Source organism: Camelina sativa, chromosome 20 (genome assembly GCF_000633955.1).
Source record: "Camelina sativa cultivar DH55 chromosome 20, Cs, whole genome shotgun sequence".
In the NCBI taxonomy this organism is placed as follows: domain Eukaryota; kingdom Viridiplantae; phylum Streptophyta; class Magnoliopsida; order Brassicales; family Brassicaceae; genus Camelina; species Camelina sativa.
In genome coordinates, this window is record NC_025704.1 from 18,911,280 (window position 1) to 18,932,961 (window position 21,682).

General features: G+C 29.8%; 1 protein-coding gene and 1 pseudogene across 1 annotated transcript; both read right to left on the reverse strand.

Moving 5' to 3' along the window:
• Positions 2,591-4,410, reverse strand: LOC104772653 (annotated as a pseudogene).
• Positions 5,865-21,226, reverse strand: LOC104771227 (sugar transporter ERD6-like 17). Its single transcript, XM_019241908.1, has 7 exons — positions 21,188-21,226; positions 20,903-21,115; positions 7,354-7,413; positions 7,191-7,244; positions 7,035-7,094; positions 6,642-6,756; positions 5,865-6,264 (listed from the first exon to the last, which is right to left on the reverse strand). Exons 1-7 carry the CDS (start codon positions 21,224-21,226, stop codon positions 6,125-6,127), a joined length of 681 nt encoding a protein of 226 aa, XP_019097453.1. The 3' UTR covers positions 5,865-6,124.

Consider the following 21,682-nt stretch of genomic DNA (forward strand, 5'->3'; position numbering starts at 1 on the left):
AGAGCAGGAAACGTTCAGGCACCAAAACTATGAAGAAAAAACAAGCAAGAGGTGTCTGTTGTTCTTTGAAAGTGATACTCTCGGAGCTCCTGATGGTTTATTCTGTGTTTGAAATTGTGGGTAGCAATCGGATAATGTTGAATCTTGTAGTAACAATCACATTTCATAATCAAATTTTGTAATGTTAATCACATTTGTGATTGAAGGTTAATCACATTTTTATTCTAAGAACACCATAATTAGTTCCCCATTTTTTTTACCTATGATCTTAACAACTGATCTTAGATTATTTTCACTATATATTTAATCTAAGAACATGAAAAAAAGTTCTCCCATTAAGGATGCCCTAAGATCTCAAGTTTTTTTTCAGACCAAATTTAATTATAAATGGCATAAACCGTAATAAAACACACAACTCTGGTTTAGAAGTAATAATCAAACTTTTATGTGTTATTTGAGTAAGTCGAAAATCTCAACGTGTTAGTCTAGTAATAAATCTACTTTTATGTAATATTCTAGGTAATTTCTCTTAATATAACCTACTTTGGGTCAGTCTGTCGAAACATTCATTGTGAATGTGTAATTATTATGTATGCATTCTTTACAACTTAGAATTTTTTTTTTATTACTTCTACATAATCAAACTGAATTACATATACTGTTTTGACTCATTATATTATTTTTACCGAACAAATAATAATATTACTTTAAAAAAATTTTAAAATTTTTTATTTTATCAATACTTATTATAATATCATTTAATCGATTGTTTTTCTTCTTTTATTTTCTCCAAACATATTACAAAAGTATGATACTCTCCCTGATTGATCAAATTATAGTGAAATGAAAATGAATAGTGTATCCAATCCGTTATGGATTATCTGTATATATTAATATTGCCGTGCTGATTATTTATTTTCTTATATCACACTCATTCTATTACTATTTACTATACTTGCTTTTTTCTTATATTATTTTATCTAAATACATTATGTAACATATTCCAATCCGTCATGAGTCGTATGTATCTATAAATATTCCCCTGTGTTGTAGCATGGAAATGGCCCTATTATTTGAGGATTATCGTCTGAACATCCAAATTAATTGACGATATTAGTGGAGATGACAATGATCATATGAAGACAACGTGTAAACATTGAATTTGATCCAAATTAATTGACGATATAATCATAACTTCACCCAAAACAAAGAATGTGGCTTATATAATTTTCAACATAAGATCCATCTAAAAATATAATGGACTTCAACAATTATGGCCCCTAAAGACTTTGGGTTGAATTAAATTAGACAAAATTATATTTTCTGTCAAAATTTATATATTATAGGTCTTCTTACTATTTTTAATAAAATACAAACAATTTAAAAATAAATAAAAAACCCTGCACAAAAGTGCGGGTTGATCTATAAGTTTAGTTTACAGAAATTAACCCTAAAATAATTTGAGTTTTATTAATACATAATTAATTAAAATACTAATGTATAGGGAAGATCGAATAAGAGACGGGAACAAATAATCTTTTTGTAAAAAACATTATATAAACTATTTTTCATAGAAATAAAAGAACAAGAAATAAATTTATCGACATGGGATTATAAAATTTGGATAGTTAAATTAAATTTCATGTGAATCCAAAATTTATGGTGAAGCGGTTATTATTTCAAACGTTTAAAAATTTGATGAAAGTAAATCAATATAAGTTTATGTTATAAATGCTATACCAAATAATTATATTTACAAATAAAATGTTATGTGAATGCGAATCATTTACCTACTTCCTTATTTGTTGGACTAAAATATACAATCTCAAATTGATAAAATATTATTAAAACTACGGTTATAAGATAAAAAACATGACATACCATATATGGGACGGGACGGGTTCCCGAAACAGACATACTATCTTTCTCTTACTACTTTTTAGTGTACTTAAATCTAATCATCCTCTTTTCTAAATCAAACTGGAAATAAATTGGCACAAAGTTGGATTATGAATGTTAATAGCATTTTTAACAAATATGTTTACAAATGTAATTCTGCATAGTTCAAACCTAATTGCAAACTTAATTCTTTAAAATTAACCCCGCACGTACGTGCGGGTCCAATCTCTAGTTTTGATGTTAAAAGAAAATAGTAAGCACTTCTGCCACATTTAAACCAATGCAAAGATATTTTCTTAAAAAAATCAAAATAAAAAAAAGGAGATATCACACGTTTCCTAAATATTTATTTGTTGTATGGTGCATTTGAAATTTATTGCATGGTGCTCTGTGCTTAGATAAGATCTATTGCATGGTGCATTAGAAATTTATTATGATTGATTCTCGAAGGGGAATTGCATGGTATAACCAACAAAAAAATTATAATTTAAAGACTAACTACTCTAACCAATAAAAAGTGATATAGAGTGTATAACTATAATATATACTACTATACCCTTCCCATCACCACCATCTTTATCTCTTTTCCATCACCACCAAGGCACCACCCCCACCACTTCACCACCATCTCCACCTCTTTATCACTATTCCTTAGGGTTCACAATGTAGTATCTTAGGGTTTAGTTTTTCCCTAACCACCACCACCGCTGACCTCCGACCGACCACCGGCGAGCTCCGGCCGACCACCGGTGAGCTCCGGCCGACCACCGGCGAGCTTTGGCCGACCACTGGTGAGCTCCGGCCGACCACCGGCAAGCTCCGGCCGACCACCGGCGATCTCCGGCCGACTACCGGCGAGCTCCGGTCGACCACCGGTGATTTCCAGCAAACTTTGGCCGATTTCCGGCGAATTCCGACCATCTCCGACCTCCGGCGACCTCCAGCCACCTCCAGCCACCACCGGCCGCCGGCCTCCGACCACTGGCCTCCACCTCCCAAATAGTCAGAACACCAAAATGGTAATTCTATCTACCCCTAATCCTATTCTTCCAATTTTTTCAATTAGTATGCTATATTCTTAATTAAATTTGTAAATTTGGTTATTCAGCTAAATGACCCATTCTCGAAATCAATCTCTTCTCTTCTCTTTTTTTTTTTTCTTTTTTTTTTTGTAAAAAATATTACATTTGCAGTCTAAGGGGAATTTTAGGAGATTTGCTGGGATTTTAATATTTCAGAATTTTAGGAGATTTGAGTGTAATTTTAGGAGATTTGGTTATTAAATTTGGGATTTTAGGATTTGGTATGATTTGGGTTTTCAGATTTGTTGAGATTTGATTATTGAATTTTAGGTGATTTTGATATTTAAAAAGGAAAAAAAAAAAAGAGCAAAATGTCGTTAATTATAAAACCCAGTGGATAACCTCCCTCGCTCGAATTCATCTTCCTCTCCATTAAGGTCTACTTCCTTCTTGTAAAACAAGCAATCTGTAACAGTTTCCTTCATTTCAGGACAAACCCTTTTCGTCTCCTCCACTAAAACACACTTCTTTATCACTTCTCTTGGCTCAACAACTAAAGAAATCTTGGTCAGAACAAGCTGGTTCCTCCACATCCTTGTATTTTTCTTCTTAATCTTATCCTTCTTTCCTCGCAGCATTCTCAATCTACAGCCTCCTTGATGACTCTTGATCAAGTCATGAGTCTCAATGGAGCTAGGACGAGTTGAGGTGAAGTAAACTGCTAAGAGGACAACGTTGAGTAGAAGAAAGACCAAAGAACGCCATTGCTCAATCAAATACGATACAAAAGAGAAATGTTTAAGACAAGCCATGGAGAGAACAACAACTGCAGTTAACAACGAAGTACACATGTTGTCTTCCTCCTCCTACTTCTTCTCCACTCTAATGTCTCTCTTCATCTCCATTGTTATATCTCTCTGTCTTTTGCTCTGTTTCTTTTTCTTCTTCCTCCGAAACGGTTCTTATACAAAAATTTCAAGATTCCCTAAACAAAGAATTTGGTGGGTCCGATTGTGGAAGACCAAATGGCGAACAGAAAGAACAAAATGAAAATGAAGAGACAAGTAGAAGAAGAAGAAGAAGGAGAGGTGGAGGAGACAAAGAACAGACATGCCCTTCAAATCTTAAAAAAATGAGTCTTCATATTGCAGCGACAGAAAAAATCAAATGAAACAGAGCTCTGAAATTTCAACGTCTTAAAAAAAAATCAATGGTAAGAATGAAGACAATCTAATATAAAGCACACTGGTACTGTATCATGATCCCATATTCATAACATCTATCCACATGTTTTCCGCTATAGTTGCTCTACAGTTATTAGCAATGACTCTTTGTTGGTCTTGAGTACCATGAAGCTGTTCTTCTTCATGGTTCTCATCATCAACGGCAGTTCCCTCCTCATTAGTCACATCTTCAAACAAGTCTGAACGACATTCTCTACGAAGACAATTATGTAAAACAACACAAGCAAGTTCTTTTCAAGAAAGCATAGAGCTTTTCAATTCAGAAAAAAGGAACAAAGCAGAGAGCTCTCACCAATCTCCAAGAACATTGTTGGCTTGTTAGTTATTTGGTCCATAATGAGTTGCTTCCAATGTAATCTACATCCACACAAAAGCAATTTGCATTCTCATCACCTCAAAACAAACTTCAATTTAAATCATAAGCAAATTCATAAGGTTGCAGTAGAGTCTTCAATACCGCGGCAAAGCATCGAGACGGGACGAGAACATCATCGGTGGCTCCTTTTAATCCCCAAATGTTTCGAAAGCTCTGTTCTTCTTCTTTCTCTCGCTCCATCATCTTCCCCAACAAACCCATCTTCTTCATCTCCCGCTCTTTTCCCAAACCTCTCCGTCACTCTTACTCCTCCTTGAAAATGACCGATACCCATATCCCCGATAACCCTAATTCGTCGTCTCCAATTCAATCTCCCACCAAACCCGAATCGCTTCGTTCCCTCGAGTTTCAATTAGGTTCTTCATTCACCGTCGATCCAATCATCCCACCGCCGAACTAGATCATCATCGTCGTCAGTGGTCCTAGCGGAGTAGGCAAAGACGCAGTGATCACACCTTTGAGATGATAAAGGGGGTTATTATATCCTGGAGAGAAGTTTATGGAGAACAATGGTGGAGACAGATCCGACACTTCTTTCGGCTCCGACGAGACTCAGGATATAAGTTTTTTTTTGTGTTTTCCAGCAAATCAGTTTAGGATCAAAGAGGGAAGAGAGAAGAGTGAAGAGAGAAGAGTGAGAAAGAGAGTTGCTCTTATAAAAAAGAAATTGCAGTATGGCCGGTAGTGTATATAAGTGAGCATATAGATATTAAAAAGCCAATCACGTTTTATTTAGAAAGCATAAAGGGAGCATAAAAGGCTTTTAAATGCTCCACAGCCCAATGCTCCTACACAAGCATTTCCCAAACATAATGGTTTTAAAGTTATTAAAATACAATTTTACCCTCATTAATCATCTAGAGTTTACTATATTTGTATATTTAAAATGTCTAATTTTGTAATTTTATGTCTAAATGCTAACAGCTGTACCAATCACATATCATTGTTAATAAATAATAGCATACAGCTTATGCAGCATACTGCTCATGCTGCATAATGCTAATGCTTCACTAAGAGTTGTTCCAATGCTTCATAATGTCGAACTCTTTAAAAAAAAAAAAAAAATTCCAAAGTTTCACCTTCAAAGGTGTGATTTTGGAAGTCATATGTTTTAATTAAAAATGATAGAAAAATCTCCTAGAATCACATTCAGTAGCTTTTTTAAAAAATAATTGTGTTTTTTTGAATAACACTAGATTTGGAGTGAGAATTATAAATTATTGATTGAATAACAAGAGATTATAGATGATTTTTATAAATTTCATATCCAATAATATGGGATTTCAAGTGATTTTTAAAAATCACCAATTAAATAACAGGAGATTTAAGAATACTCCAAAATCTCAAAAAATTTCATATTCAATACACCCCCTAAGAGATTAAATACAATGTAAATAGGCCATGTTTTACATGACAGAAAATACATAAAAAGGAGAGTAAGCACCATGTAAACTAAGATGGTAATTACTAATTACATAATGAAAAGAAAAGTAAATTTTTCTTTGCAGATGAAAATATAATATTAACACCATAATCTGAATATGATAATTAATATATCAAAATATATAAATAAAACTTTCAATCTAAGTTTGATTTATTTCGTCAGGCTGATGAATAAGCTTAGCTTGTATTTCTTCAAGTGATAATCCTTTCGTTTCTGGAACAACTAAGCAAATGAAAAGTAATGCTGCTCCCGCAATACTCCCGAATATGTAAAACGTACCTATGGAAATTATTAAATTAAATATAAGTATCTACTAAATTGTACTATATATATATATATTTAGAATATAATAATTTGGTTCCACAATTAATTAAAATATATATATATATATATATATATATATATATATATATATAATATAATATTTATCTAAACAAATATCTAACTAATTAGTTTTCTAATTTCGTATGGCCTAACAAACGAATAGAGTTGCGATAGAAAATGTATGCAAGGTTTATAATAATGCCACAAATACAGATTCTGAATACTATTTTATATTTCAAGACTTAATTCTTGGTGTCAATTTGATCATTCTTATCACCTAAATAATATATAACATAATTAAAAATAAGTTGAAAAAGAAGTAGAAAAGATACATTGGGTGCTCCACTCGAATAGAAAGTTGAAAGCGTAAGTGACCATCGAACTACTTGAAAATGATACCAACGTAACTATACTCCCTGCTGTTACCTTTATATTTATTGGAAATATCTGCACACACAATGACACAAACAATCATACATATACATTACTTAATTTCCAAAACATATTATTTTATGCCAGAAAAAAAAATATATATATATATATATATATATATATATATATATATATATATATANATATATATATATATATAACAAAGGGGTGAGAGTGTACATGTCTAGCAGTTCGTATACCAAAATTTTTTATAAGACTAAATGGTACATTTCTTCGATGAAAAATAACAAAACTAATATGACCAGAAATAAATATGGAAGTAGTTTATGTACCTCCGACATAATTACCCACGGGAGGCCTCCCAAGCCTATTGCATAAGTTGCAATATAAAGCTGCCGATACAAATCATTGTTAATTACATTTTATTTATATAACAGACACAAAAATTTCATTAAAAAGATTTTGTACAAGGAGAAAAGATGTTATACCATAACACATATAAACGATAATACTGGAGTTAACTCCGAAAGCAATTGCATTTTCTGCTCATAGCAAAGAAGCAAAACAATTGTTAGAGAAATAAGTTAATATTAGGTTAAGAATAGAATAGATAAAAAATGATAGTTATTAACGAAAAAGACTTTAAATAACCTGTAATGTGAAGGAGAACCCAAGAAGCATGCATGTTATGCTCATCCCAAGCGCAGACGTCTGTGTTATATCAAAATGGTAATCAAATCAAAATATTAATCAGCTTTTTAATGTTATATCTTTTATAGATTGTCTGAAGTCTGAACGTACGTAAAAAGTAAAGACGTACGTAACTGTTGGTCATTATTATGGTCATTATTATGATTATTATTCCATTTCACTCAATCAAGTTTTTTGGTCATTTTGGTTTTCTACTCAAATGGGTTTGGATTGGAAAGCTAACGTGGAGGTGAGACATTTTTCTATAAAAATTAAAGATAATCTCTCGAGTCAAGTTTTATTTCAATTTTAAGTTATGTTGTTTTAGAAAAGTATAAATACATTTTTTAATTTTGACTTATTCAAGATTTCAATATATTTTCAAAAATGATTGATAAATACATTTACCAAAGAAAAGATTATTTTGACTTATACATAACAATTAATCGATCACAATGGATAAGCCTAATTATATGTAAATACGGAAACCTCTTTCTCTTTCATACATAACTGGAAGATTTATTTTATTTATTTCCTTCACAATATATACTAGATATTCACCTGCGGTACATTATGGATTATTGTTTTAATAAAAAATGTAATTTTTTGTATAAATTAACTATATATAAACATATTAGTTAGTATAAAAATTAGAAAGTATTTTGTTAGTAGTATAGAATTCCTACGTGTACTAAAAGTAGGAATGTTATATCGACCGCTAATAATTTGTTCAGATATTTATAGAAAAGTAGATATTATATTTATAAAATATAAACAAAGCAATAAACTAATTGACCCGTGGTTCAACCGGTCCGACTAATTGACCCAGCAACCCGAAAGACTTCCGGTTCACCTTCCGATCCGGTTTTAAAAACATTGTCGTTTATTGATTTGGCCGATTGTTTAGGAAAGTCTGTATGGAGAAACTATTGTTTTGTAAAATTGGAAACTTAATATTAATTAAATTAATTATAAACTTAATACTTAATGTTAAAGGGAGTGGTTCTGACTGTTTTGGAAATTGTATTAGGATAAGAAATCTTGTTTCCAAAAATCAAAACTTCATATTAATTAATTAAATAAAAAAAATTAATAATTAATGCTAATGGCATGTTTGTAAATAGATTACAACTTCAGAATTTATTTGCTAAATATCTCCAAAAAAATATATATATAGATAATGTCGAGTCAAATTCTATACCAAGTACTGTAGTTAAATCACTAACGTATTAATTCACCAAAAAAAATAAAATAATTAACGTATCATGGATTTTATCTAAATTACAATTTTTTTTCTAGTGATGTAACATTAAGACTTTATTTATGTAATTTTATACCACTTATAAGATTTATGCTATTAACTATCTATAATACTAGGTTATAAACCTGCGCTATGCGCGAGTATTCTTATATAAATTTGTCTTTAAAAAATGAGATTGATCAATTATTTAAATAGCTATACATTGACATTAAATATGCAAAATTATTATAATGCCCCTGTTATAAATAGACGGCTCCTGAAAAGTATCGAACCCCAACTCAAGTTTGGGTTGGTGCTGCTGTAATGGCGATGATCAAACTTTATTGTTGGGTGCTAGATGTTTTAAATTACAATCATAAGAAAGTGGATTCCTCAAAATCTTCTTTCTATGCACAATACTTCAAATCTCACACTCGGTCCAGCCACATAAAAGCTTCAGCTCGATCAGACATCCTTACGACCTTTAAAAGATGCCCTCAATATCCCATTTTAGAACTGTTTATGTTTCTTAGCATAAATTGCACTACTTTCCATCAGTTACTTGGCCAGAGAGTAACACACAAAGATCTTTGAGTTTAATTCTTCTTGAAGCTTTCTTAGTTTCTATGGATTCTTGGCTTGTTAGCTCCTTCACATAACCTTTGTCTTCATCTTCCTTTCACTTTCTTTCTCTTCTTCCCCTTTCCTTTCCCAGATCTGGCCTATCTTAACTCCTTCACTACACTTGCCATAACCACACGGCATGAGTCCCCATATCCACCATGGTTTTACGTAATATACACATATTTTGAATATTTTTTATGGTTAAAAATTAATGAAACTTATACTTTTTATAGAGTTTTAAATATTTAAACTTTCTATGGAGTTTAAATATTTATATTACTTTTGAAAATTCTGTCAGGTTTAAATATTAGAAATATTAATATCTTTTTAAAGTTTCAATATTTATAATATTTTAAACTTTATAAACTTTTTAAATTATAATATTTTAAAACTCTTTCTAAGCTAAAAACTTTTAAAGTTCCAATATTTATAATATTTTAAACTTTTAAAATTTTGAAGTATTATAATATATTGAAACTTTTAAAAAGTTTTAATTTGCTCAAAAAAGAACCGGATTAAACTGAATAAAATTTTAAAATTTGGATGCCTAATAAATCAAGCTTCATGCTCATTCACAGTTGGAAGCATTAGTTTTATTTATAATGGTTCAGAACCATTGTCTAAATTTTTTTTAGCCGATGTGGGACGTTGTATATAGTTTTTTTCTTTCCTTAGATTTAATTTTTTCCTTTTTTCTTAAATAATCTTAACAATATAGAAAACTATTATATTTTAATAAAATGTTAATTAGTGAGATGTCTAATCCCTATTGGATGTTTAAAATAGAAAACTAATTATTTTATTTTAAAATATGTTAAATAATGATATGTCTAATCCTGATAGGTTGTTTAAAATCTTATGTGGACGCCTTAAGGAGCTTATAGCTCCTACTTTTATTAGTATAGACTAGGTTTTGAATCCACGCTATGTGTGGGTTTATTTGATATATTTTGGTAAAAATTATATATGATTGATGACATTTATGAAATATTAGTTTATATAAAAATTTAAATTACAACTGATTGGTGAAAATTATAAACTTTTATTTCAGATACAAAAAATTTTAAAAATATAAAAGTCACTTGTGTTAAAAATTCAAATCTGATCAAAAGAATCATGAAATTAATTGGACATCCATGATGGAACTGGTGACCTAGCATATTATAAGCCGTTTCTTTCATTAGACAAACAAAACATTTTTTATAATCATGAATTAATCTTGTTTTCTCATATTTAATTGACCACCACCATATATGTCTTCATGATTTGTTATTCACTTTTTTCTTATTCTTCATATTCTTTCTCATCATTTTCATTGTCAAATTTTCATGATAAATGTTATCGTTACTTTTACCGTCTGGTTCTTTGTTATACTCTTCTTCTTCCTCTTCCTCATCAGCTTTCTCACATTATTCTATTGAAGAATCATTACACCCTTTTTTAGACTACCACACAACTTGTTAACCCATCAAACTCTAAGACCAAACTCATTGCCTCTTGTCTCGTAAAGTTTTAGCAATTCACGGACCAGCTTAGTCACTACATGCACCCAATTATTAATACTTCCACCTGTATACTTTCTTGGTTTTAGATCTACACATATTGAAACTTTTCAAACCAAAATCCTTAATAGTACAAAATTGTAAATTACTTGTAGATAAAGTAATATGAACACATGTATAGCTAATAAAACATGTGTGCTTGTCATCGATCCTTCTTCTTTAAACCTCAAACAACATCAAATCAAGATCTTGGGACGTCAATCCTTCTTTCTTTGACCCAAAAATAATTTTATGGAAACAATATAAATCATCTATTAAGTCATACATAAAAACATGTTTAAAATTTTTGAGAGTTAAATATTAATAATAATTAAACTTCATATAGAGTTTAAATATTTATAATATTTTAAACTTTCTGTGAAGGTATTTATAATATTTTTAAATTTGGACGCATGATAAATAACGTTTCCTGCTCATTCATAGTTGAAAGTATATTAGTCTTATTTATAATGGTTCTCAGCTATTGTTTAAAATTTTCTAGCTGATGTGGGAAGTTGTAAATACACTTATTTATAAGTATTTTAATAGAGAAATTTAACATAATTTAAAAAATGTTAAATATTGAGTTGCCTGATCTCAATTGGTCGTTTAAAAAAATCTTAATATAAAAAATTCTACAAATTTAAAAAATGTTAATGAATGACATGTTTGTAACATCCGCGAACCGGATTATGCGGTTTTGGTAGGAGTGTCGATCGACACCCTTGTGGCATCGATCGACACCACTATTTCTGGGTTCCTCGGGTTTGTTTTAATTTGCGATTTTGGTTTGGTTGGTTTGGTTTAGTTATCTAAACCAAGTATATAAGTGGAGAAGCGACAAATTAAGGGTTTTAGGGTGTCTGGTCGCCGTTTGCAGAGATAGAGAGAAAGGAGAGAGCCTATTGTGGTGTGAAGGAGATTAAAGGAGAAAGAACAGAATCGTTAGGGTTTGGGAGGAAACAGTTTCGGCATATCAAATCGTTCTCAAAGGTAATGAAATTTGGTAGGTTTATTCCCAAGTCTTTCATCGTCATTATTCTTTTTACAGAAGTAGTTTTGGATTTAAACTCGATGAGTTATTGGCAGTTTCGTGAGTCACGTTTTCTCAGACGCGAGTTGGAACCATCGGGGATTGTAATTGAGATCGTGGTCTCGTCGGGTTCCTGATCGTGCTGAAATTTTGTGGGATGCTTCGTGACTTCTAGGGATAGCTCTTCACCGGAGCGATTTGGTAGTTAACGGTTGGTTTTCATTTTAGGGTTTCGTCTTTGAGACTGTTCTTTTCTGATGTTTCTGTCCAGTTTTGCTATAAGTCGTTTTTGGTTGTGTGGCTTGTTGTAGGGCGTTTCTGGGCTGTTTCAGACGTTAGGAGGGTCTCAACTGGTTGTATTGGTTGTTATAATCAGTTGATAAGGTGAGTGCATGACCATGGCTTATCTAAGCCTGAGAATCCTTTGTTTGCTTGATTTGTTGTGTTTTGTGGTGTTGTTCTTGCTTGTGGTGGTTGTGTTATGGTTATTATAGGTTCCTGAGGCTTTTGGGAGAGTTTGGGACAGATTGTAGGCGGATTGAAACGGAGGTTCGTCGTTCGGATTCGTGCAGTTCGCGTCTGCGAAGGGAGTGTCGATCGACACCAGTTAGGTGTCGGTCGACACCATGTTTGGCCAGTGTCGATCGACACCTCTCTGGTGTCGGTCGACACCAAGTTGCTTGTTTCGTGATTTTTCCTGGTTTGTTTGTGTTTGGTTGTCATTTGTTAAGCATTGGTTTCTCAGTTGCTTGTGTGTATAGCCCAGTAGATGGGAGGATTGCCTCACTAAGTATTTGTGATAATACTTACGCATCTCAATTGTTGTTTGTGGTGTGCAGGTTTGTGTTGTGGAATCATGGCGATGAGGAGGAGGATGATCTAGGGTCTCGTTTGTGTGTTATTGGATTGTTGGATATGTTGTTGGAACCTTGGATAGAGATATGCTAGGTTGATGGATAGAATGCTTAGGATTGTTATTGTATTGATGTTGTAATGGTTTTGTATGGTTGGTATGTTTCTGCTGTGTGTACTGGTTGTTATTGGTTTAATGAGGAGTCATGGTTTGGGTTGGTTTAATTTAGTAGTATAGGCTGCATAATTGTTTATATTGTATTCAATTATTAAAAAAAAAAGGGTCGGGTTGTTTCAATGTTGAATCCCTATTGGATGTTTTAAATATTTATAATATTTAAAACTATCTATGGATGTATTTCTATTATTTTTAAACATCCCATAAAGTTTGAATATTTATAATATTTGAACTTTTTAAAATTTTTTAGAGTTAAATATTAATACTACTTAAACTTTTTATAGAATTTAAATATTTATAATATTTTAAACTTTCAGTGGAGGTATTTAAAATATTTTTAAACATCCTATATAGTTTAAAATTTAATAATATTTGAAGTTTTTAAGAGTTTCAATAATTATAATATTTTAAACTTTTAATATTTTGAACCCATGCTACGCGTGGGTTTATTTGATATATTTTGGTGAAAAGTATGATTGATGACAGTTATGAAATATTCTCTTATAAAAAATTTAAATTACTATTAAGGCCAAACTTTTATTTCCGATACACCAAAATTTAAAAAAATATAAAAATTAGTTGTGCTAAAAAATCAAATCTGATCAAAAGAATCATGGATTAAGTGGACGTCCAGGAGAGGCGGATCGGACATTCGAACTGGTGATCTTGCATATACTAAACCATTTTTTTAATCACCTGACAAACGAAACAATTTTTGAATCATGAATTAATCTTGTTTTATCATATTTAATTGACAGCCACCATCTATGTTTTTATGTTTTTTTTTCAATTGTTTTCTTACTTTTCATATTCTTTCTCATCATTTTTATTGTCAAATTTTCATGATAATTGTCATTATTACTTTTACCGTCCGATTCTTCGTTATACTCTTCTTTTTCCTCTTCCTCATCTGCTTTCTCACATTCTTCCACTTAATAACTTGTTAACCAATCAAACTCTAAGACCAAAATCATTGTCTATTTTCTCATAAAATTTCATGGATCAGCATAGTCACCACATGCACTCAATTATTGATATTTTCACTTGTATACTTACTCGGTTTTAGATCCACATGTATTGAAACTTCTTGAACCAAAATCTTAATACTATNTTGGTCGACACCATGTTTGGCCAGTGTCGATCGACACCTCTTTGGTGTCGGTCGACACGAAGTTGCTTGTTTCGTGATTTTTCCTGGTTTGTTTGTGTTTGATTGTCATTTGTTAAGCATTGGTTTCGCAGTTGCTTGTGTGTATAGCCCAGTAGATGGGAGGATTGCCTCACTAAGTATTTGTGATAATACTTACGCATCTCAATTGTTGTTTGTGGTGTGCAGGTTTGTGTTGTGGAATCATGGCGATGAGGAGGAGGATGATCTAGGGTCTCGTTTGTGTGTTATTGGATTGTTGGATATGTTGTTGGAACCTTGGATAGAGATATGCTAGGTTGATGGATAGAATGCTTAGGATTGTTATTGTATTGATGTTGTAATGGTTTTGTATGGTTGGTATGTTTCTGCTGTGTGTACTGGTTGTTATTGGTTTAATGAGGAGTCATGGTTTGGGTTGGTTTAATTTAGTAGTATAGGCTGCATAATTGTTTATATTGTATTCAATTATTAAAAAAAAAAGGGTCGGGTTGTTTCAATGTTGAATCCCTATTGGATGTTTTAAATATTTATAATATTTAAAACTATCTATGGATGTATTTCTATTATTTTTAAACATCCCATAAAGTTTGAATATTTATAATATTTGAACTTTTTAAAATTTTTTAGAGTTAAATATTAATACTACTTAAACTTTTTATAGAATTTAAATATTTATAATATTTTAAACTTTCAGTGGAGGTATTTAAAATATTTTTAAACATCCTATATAGTTTAAAATTTAATAATATTTGAAGTTTTTAAGAGTTTCAATAATTATAATATTTTAAACTTTTAATATTTTGAACCCATGCTACGCGTGGGTTTATTTGATATATTTTGGTGAAAAGTATGATTGATGACAGTTATGAAATATTCTCTTATAAAAAATTTAAATTACTATTAAGGCCAAACTTTTATTTCCGATACACCAAAATTTAAAAAAATATAAAAATTAGTTGTGCTAAAAAATCAAATCTGATCAAAAGAATCATGGATTAAGTGGACGTCCAGGAGAGGCGGATCGGACATTCGAACTGGTGATCTTGCATATACTAAACCATTTTTTTAATCACCTGACAAACGAAACAATTTTTGAATCATGAATTAATCTTGTTTTATCATATTTAATTGACAGCCACCATCTATGTTTTTATGTTTTTTTTTCAATTGTTTTCTTACTTTTCATATTCTTTCTCATCATTTTTATTGTCAAATTTTCATGATAATTGTCATTATTACTTTTACCGTCCGATTCTTCGTTATACTCTTCTTTTTCCTCTTCCTCATCTGCTTTCTCACATTCTTCCACTTAATAACTTGTTAACCAATCAAACTCTAAGACCAAAATCATTGTCTATTTTCTCATAAAATTTCATGGATCAGCATAGTCACCACATGCACTCAATTATTGATATTTTCACTTGTATACTTACTCGGTTTTAGATCCACATGTATTGAAACTTCTTGAACCAAAATCTTAATACTATAAAATTGCAAATTACTTGCAGAGAAAGTAATATGAACACATGTATAACTAATAAAAAGTGTGTTCGTCGTCGATCCTTTTTCTTTAAACCTCAAAAATTAACTCAAACAACATCAAATTAAGGGTCTTGTGACGTCAATCCTTCAAACTTGCTACTCATTCGTAGTAGGAAGCATATTAGTCTTATTTATAGTGGTTCTCAGCCATTGTCTAAAAAATTTATAGCCAAAGTGGGACGTTGTACATACACTTATTTATAAGTTTTGTAATATAAAAATTTTACATAATTTCAAAAATGTTAAATATTGAGATAACTGATTTTGATTGGCTGTTTTAAAAAATTTTAATATAGAAAATCCTGTAAATTTTAAAAATATTAATCAGTGACATGTCGAATCATGATAGATTGTTAAAAATCCTATGTGGACGCCGTAAGGAGCTTATAGCTCCAACTTTTATTAGTATAGATAATTATAATATTTTAAACTTTTAAAATTTTAAAATTTGGACACCTGGTAAATCAAGCTTCGTGCTCATTCATAGTTGAAAGCATATTAGTTTTATTTATAATGGTTCTCAGCCATTGTCTAAAAAAATTCTAGCCGATGTGGGACGTTGTACATTCACTTATTTATAAGTATTTTGATACATAAGTTTTACATAATTTCAAAAATGTTAAATATTGAGATGTCTGATCCCGATTGGTTATTTAAAAATCTGAATAATTATAATATTTTAAACTTTTAAAATTTGGATGCTTGGTAAATACAGTTTCCTGCTCATTCATAGTTGAAAGCATATTAGTCTTATTTATAATTGTTCTCAGCCATTGTCTAAAAAGTTTCTAGCCGATGTGGGACGTTGTACATTCACTTATTTATAAGTATTTTGATATAGAAATTTTACATAATTTCAAAAATGTTAAAAATTGAGATGTCTGACCGCAATTGGTTATTAAAAAAATCTGAATATACAAAATCTTGAAAATTTTAAAAATTGTTAATTAGTGAGGTGGCTAATCCCTATTGGTTGTTTAAAATCTCATGTGGACGACCTTAGGAGGTTATAGCTTCTACTTTTATTTAGTATAGACTAGGTTTTGAACCCACGCTCTGCGTGGGTTTATTTGATAGATTTTGATGAAAAAATTATACAATTGATTTAGTTATAAAATATTATTTTAGAAAACCTTTAAATTACTATTAAGGTCAAAATTTTTATTTCAAATACACAATAAAAAAATTATTTGTGTTTAAGAATTAAATCTGATCAAAAGAATCATGAATTAATTTTGTTTTCTCATATTCAATTGAAAGCCACCACCTATGTTTTCATGTTTTTTGACTTACTCTTTATTTTCTCTCTCGTCATCTTCATTAATTTTGCAATGTAGTTGTCATCGTTACTTTCACTGTCCGCTTTTTCGTTATACTCTTCTTCTTCTTCCTCTTTCTCGTCAGTTTCCTCACTTTCTTCCACTGAATAATAATTTAAAACCTTTTGTTAATGAGTACCACATAACTTATTATCAGTAAATTCCAAGACCAAAATCATTACTTTATTCATAGCCAACACATGCACTCAATTATTGATAACTTCATTCGTATATTTACTCGATTTTATATCCACACAAATGGAAACTTTTAAAACCAAAATCTTTTATACTACAAAATTACAAATTACTTGCAGATAAAATAATATGAACACAATACTCACATGTATAGCTAATAAAGTATGTGTGCTTGTCATCGATCCTTCTTCTTTAAACCTCAAAAATTAACTCAAATAACATCAAATCAAGGTCCTACGATGTCAAACCTTATTTCTAAGAAAGTACACTTATTTTCTTTATCAATTGAATAATATATATTAATTAGTTATTATTTTCTTATAGATTATTTTATTTCCATATATTAAACTTTTTTCTTTTTCTAATAAATCTTAATAATATAGAAAATAATTATATTTTAAAAATGTTAATTAGTGAGATGTCTAATCCCTATTTGTTGTTTTAAAAACTTAGCATGATAATCGTTTAAAGATTATTTTGTGTATTGTAATTTAAAACATTTATATACCTATCGCCTATATTGTCATTCTTCTCCTTTTCAGAAATATATTTTCTATAAAATTTGTAAATTTATTTGTATGTATATACATATGTATATAATATATATATATATATATATAGAGATAAAATACTTACAAATTTAGTGAGACTAATAATGATCGAAATTTCGTTTACAATTATTTTTCATTTTTAAGCTATTAAATTTTAGAAACTTAGAACTTTACATTTTGATTAGTTTAATTTTTATGTATTTAACAAATTTTCTATTGAGGAAATAATTTTCTATATTTCATACATTTTTTTTTCAAAAATTTACATATATCCTCTTTCCATAGACTTTTTTTTCCTTTTTATTAATATCTTTGCATAGAAAATTTTAAAATAAAAATGTTGATTAATGAGATTGCAAAATAATGTTAACTAATGAGACAGCTAATCTCGATTGGTCGATTAAAATCTTTCGTGGAAGGCCACATGAGCTTAATTGTAAATATTTTTGTTTCAAAATTTTCTAAATATATACATAATATATAAGTAAAAATATAAAGTTTATTAACTTTAGCAAAATTTCCATATTTTTAATATATTTTTATTTCGATATATCGTGGTTTTTTTTTCCTAATGTTAACTAATGAGACAGCTAATCTCGATTGGTCCATTAAAATCTTTCATGGACGGCCACATGAGCTTAATTGTAAATAATTTTGTTTCAAAATTTTCTAAATATATACATAATATAGAAGTAAAAATATAAATTTTATTAACTTTAGCAAATTTTCCATATTTTTATTTCGATATATCGTGGTTTTTTTTTCCTTTTTACAAAAATAATTTATAAATATTTCATATAATCTTACATTCTAAATATAAGATATAAAAAATTTACATATCTCCTCTTTCCATAGTTTTTTTTTAATTTATTAATATCTTTACATAGAAAATATTACACTAATAGCAGTCAGGTGACCAGTATCAAAGCTGTAAGCTGCGTTATGCTATTTTGAAAGAACTTTCTGAGATTGGTTTTAAAATCAAGTTAATGATCTTAGAATCAAATTGCTCAGTGCTCTTAATATTGATGACGTGAATTCTTAAAAAAGGAAAAAAAGAACTACTCATGTTAATTCTACAACACGACTTATTCATATTAATAGAATTATAGAACTAAACTAAAAACAAACGTTAGACAATTTGGTGACATAATCTTCGATCCCATCATTGATTTTCATGAGGAAACTCAAAACGACACAATGGACAAAAGTGTCTGGCCGCAAACCAGTCTACAATACACTTATCGTCAAACTCATGTCCACATGGTAAAGTCACAACTCTTGCTCCATCCTTAAACGCTTTTCTGAAAAAATTGTGCACTCATCACCCATAATCTTCGAACCCATCATTGATTTTCATGAAAAAACTCAAAACACAATGGACAAAAGTGTCTGGCCGCAAACCAGTCTACAATACACTTATCGTCAAACTCATGTCCATAAAGTCACAACTCTTGCTTCATCCTTAAACGCTTCTAAACAAATTGTGATCATCACCTTTAGAGATTAAATTATTTAAACACAAATGCTAAATCACAAACCATAAACAACAGTATTAACAAAACCGATGAAACTGAAACCGTGTCTCTCTGTTAACACCTATACATTTTGAAGATATAACAAGTGTACTAAACTTAATGCAAACCATAGTTTAAACTTTAAACCAATTTGATACGACTTTTTCATACAATTAATTTAATGAATAGTTAGTATTTTATATTTTTATATCTTCATATTATGTTTTCGAAAACAATCGAGGTCCAAAAACTAATATTTTCAGAACTTACATTCCTTTACTACTGAACTAAGGCGATTTGATTTGTCCTTCATTTAGATATAGCATCATATTAATTTTATTTACTGTTGCAATGGTAAAATATAATGGTACAAGATGACGGCCCAACTAACAATGGTAATGAATAGCAATAAGAAACGTTAGCTTACTTATCAAAAAAAAAAACATACTTCTTCTGTTTCATTATAAACTAGGTTGAGTCTCGTGCGTTGCACGAGATTATTATATTAATTTGTTTTCTGGTTAAAAGTCATTAAGAATAAATTAATTTTTTTTAAAAAATTTTTGAGAGACTTTACAATTTGAAGATCATACCAATAAAGTTTATTTGTATCGAGAAACTTTGTTTTTTTTGGTTAAAAGTTATTAGGGTTTTGGAATTGTTTTATTTGTATTCATTAACTATATAGTTAATGTTAAATGATCAATTTATCCTTTTCTAAATTATGAACAATTTAAAAAACCTTTTTAAAAGTTTAAATTATTATATTATTTATGTTTTTATTGAATTTTAAATAGTATTATAGTTTATACTATTTGTATTCTATAATTAGGACATGTTATTTTGTGATTGCAAAATAGAGTGTCGATATTTTGAGTTCCTCGTAGATCTTGAAGACAAGTTGATTGTTATTTCTAGGTCTTAAATTACTGCTTCCACATCAAGTGTTCTTGTTGCATTGGATTGTAGTATTCGCTTTCAAAGAAGACGTTGAGTGGTTGTGGGTTAGCTGGTCCAAATGATAGGATAGATGCGTGTATAAAATCTATCAAATTATTCATGAAAGGTAATACAAAAATTGGTTATGTTTATGAAATGTGGATTGTTGGAATATGAGATTGTGTAGCTGATGTTGTTTTTTTTGTCGATATTTGAGCTTTATATTAAAGTGTGAGTTTAGAAGAGTTTAGACATTACTATATTTTATGGAAATCTTTGGTAATTTAGTTTGGAGATAAGAATAAGGTAGGACTTCAATTAAGCATAGATGCCATTAGAGAAAACTTTTTAATTTTAAAATCTAAGATAGTTGTATGTAAGTTGTAATAGGTTGATTATGAAAATGTTTGTTTTAGGGATAATAGAGATGTATCTTCAAAAAAAAAATTGTAAGATATATATCATATAGTATCTAAAGTTAAAATTTACAATTAAGCTTTTCTAATAATATTAAATTTTGTTTTTTTTTGACACATACAACAATAACAACCAACCAAGAAAAACACAAAAAATGTATAATATTTAAGAAAGAGTGAAAGAGCATGAGAAAATGAGTATTCATAGGATGGGAAGTCATGGGAGTTACAATTTAGAAACAAAAAGTATGGGAGTTAATTGTAATTTATTATTTGTTGAAAAAAATTGAATAGAGAAATAAAGTTAATGCAAATTTATTTTATTTCAGTTTTAATATTAAAGTGTGAGTTAAATGTATATGATAAAATGTGTTTTATTTATGGTTTAATTTGAAATAATTTTATCAACTAACTAACTCCGAATCAACCTCCAGCTCAAGCCGTGTTACTCTCTGTTCCCAAGCAATATGGAGACCGTAATACACTCCCCATAACTCCGCTAAAGGCGCAGAACAAATTCCTATGTTCAAAGCAAAACCTCTGCACCATTGCCCCATCCTATCTCGCAGTACTCCTCCAGCTGTGGCCAGACCCGGATTCTCATGTGAAGCCCCGTCAGTGTTCGGCTTCACCCATCCATCACCCGGAGGTTTCCAACAGATCATTCATTCCACTTGTTCACCCCCGCGGTTTCCTACCTGAGCAGCCTTATAAGCAGATTCCACTTCTTTTGCCATACTTGTAACAAACTTCACTTTGTCCCTGTACTTGCTCACTTCGCCAAAAACATGCGAACATCTCCACTTAATAATATTTAATTTTTTTTTTTTTTACACAAACAACAATAACCAACCAACCAACCAACAAAAAATAGCAAAAAATTTATAATAGTTAAGATGAAGTGAAAGAGAATGAGATAATGAAAAATGAGTATTTATGGAATGGGAAGTGATGAGAGTTATAGTTTTGAAACTAAAAAGTATGAGAGTTAATTCTAATTTATTGTGTGTTGAATAAAATTGAGTGGAGAAATAAAGTTAATGCAAATTTATTTTATTTCAGTTTTAATATTAAAGTGTGAGTTAAATGTATATGATTAAATGTGTTTAATTTATAGTTTAATTGGAAATAATTTTATCAATTTTATATTAAAGTGTGAGTTAAATTTATATGATTGAATGTATTTTATTTGT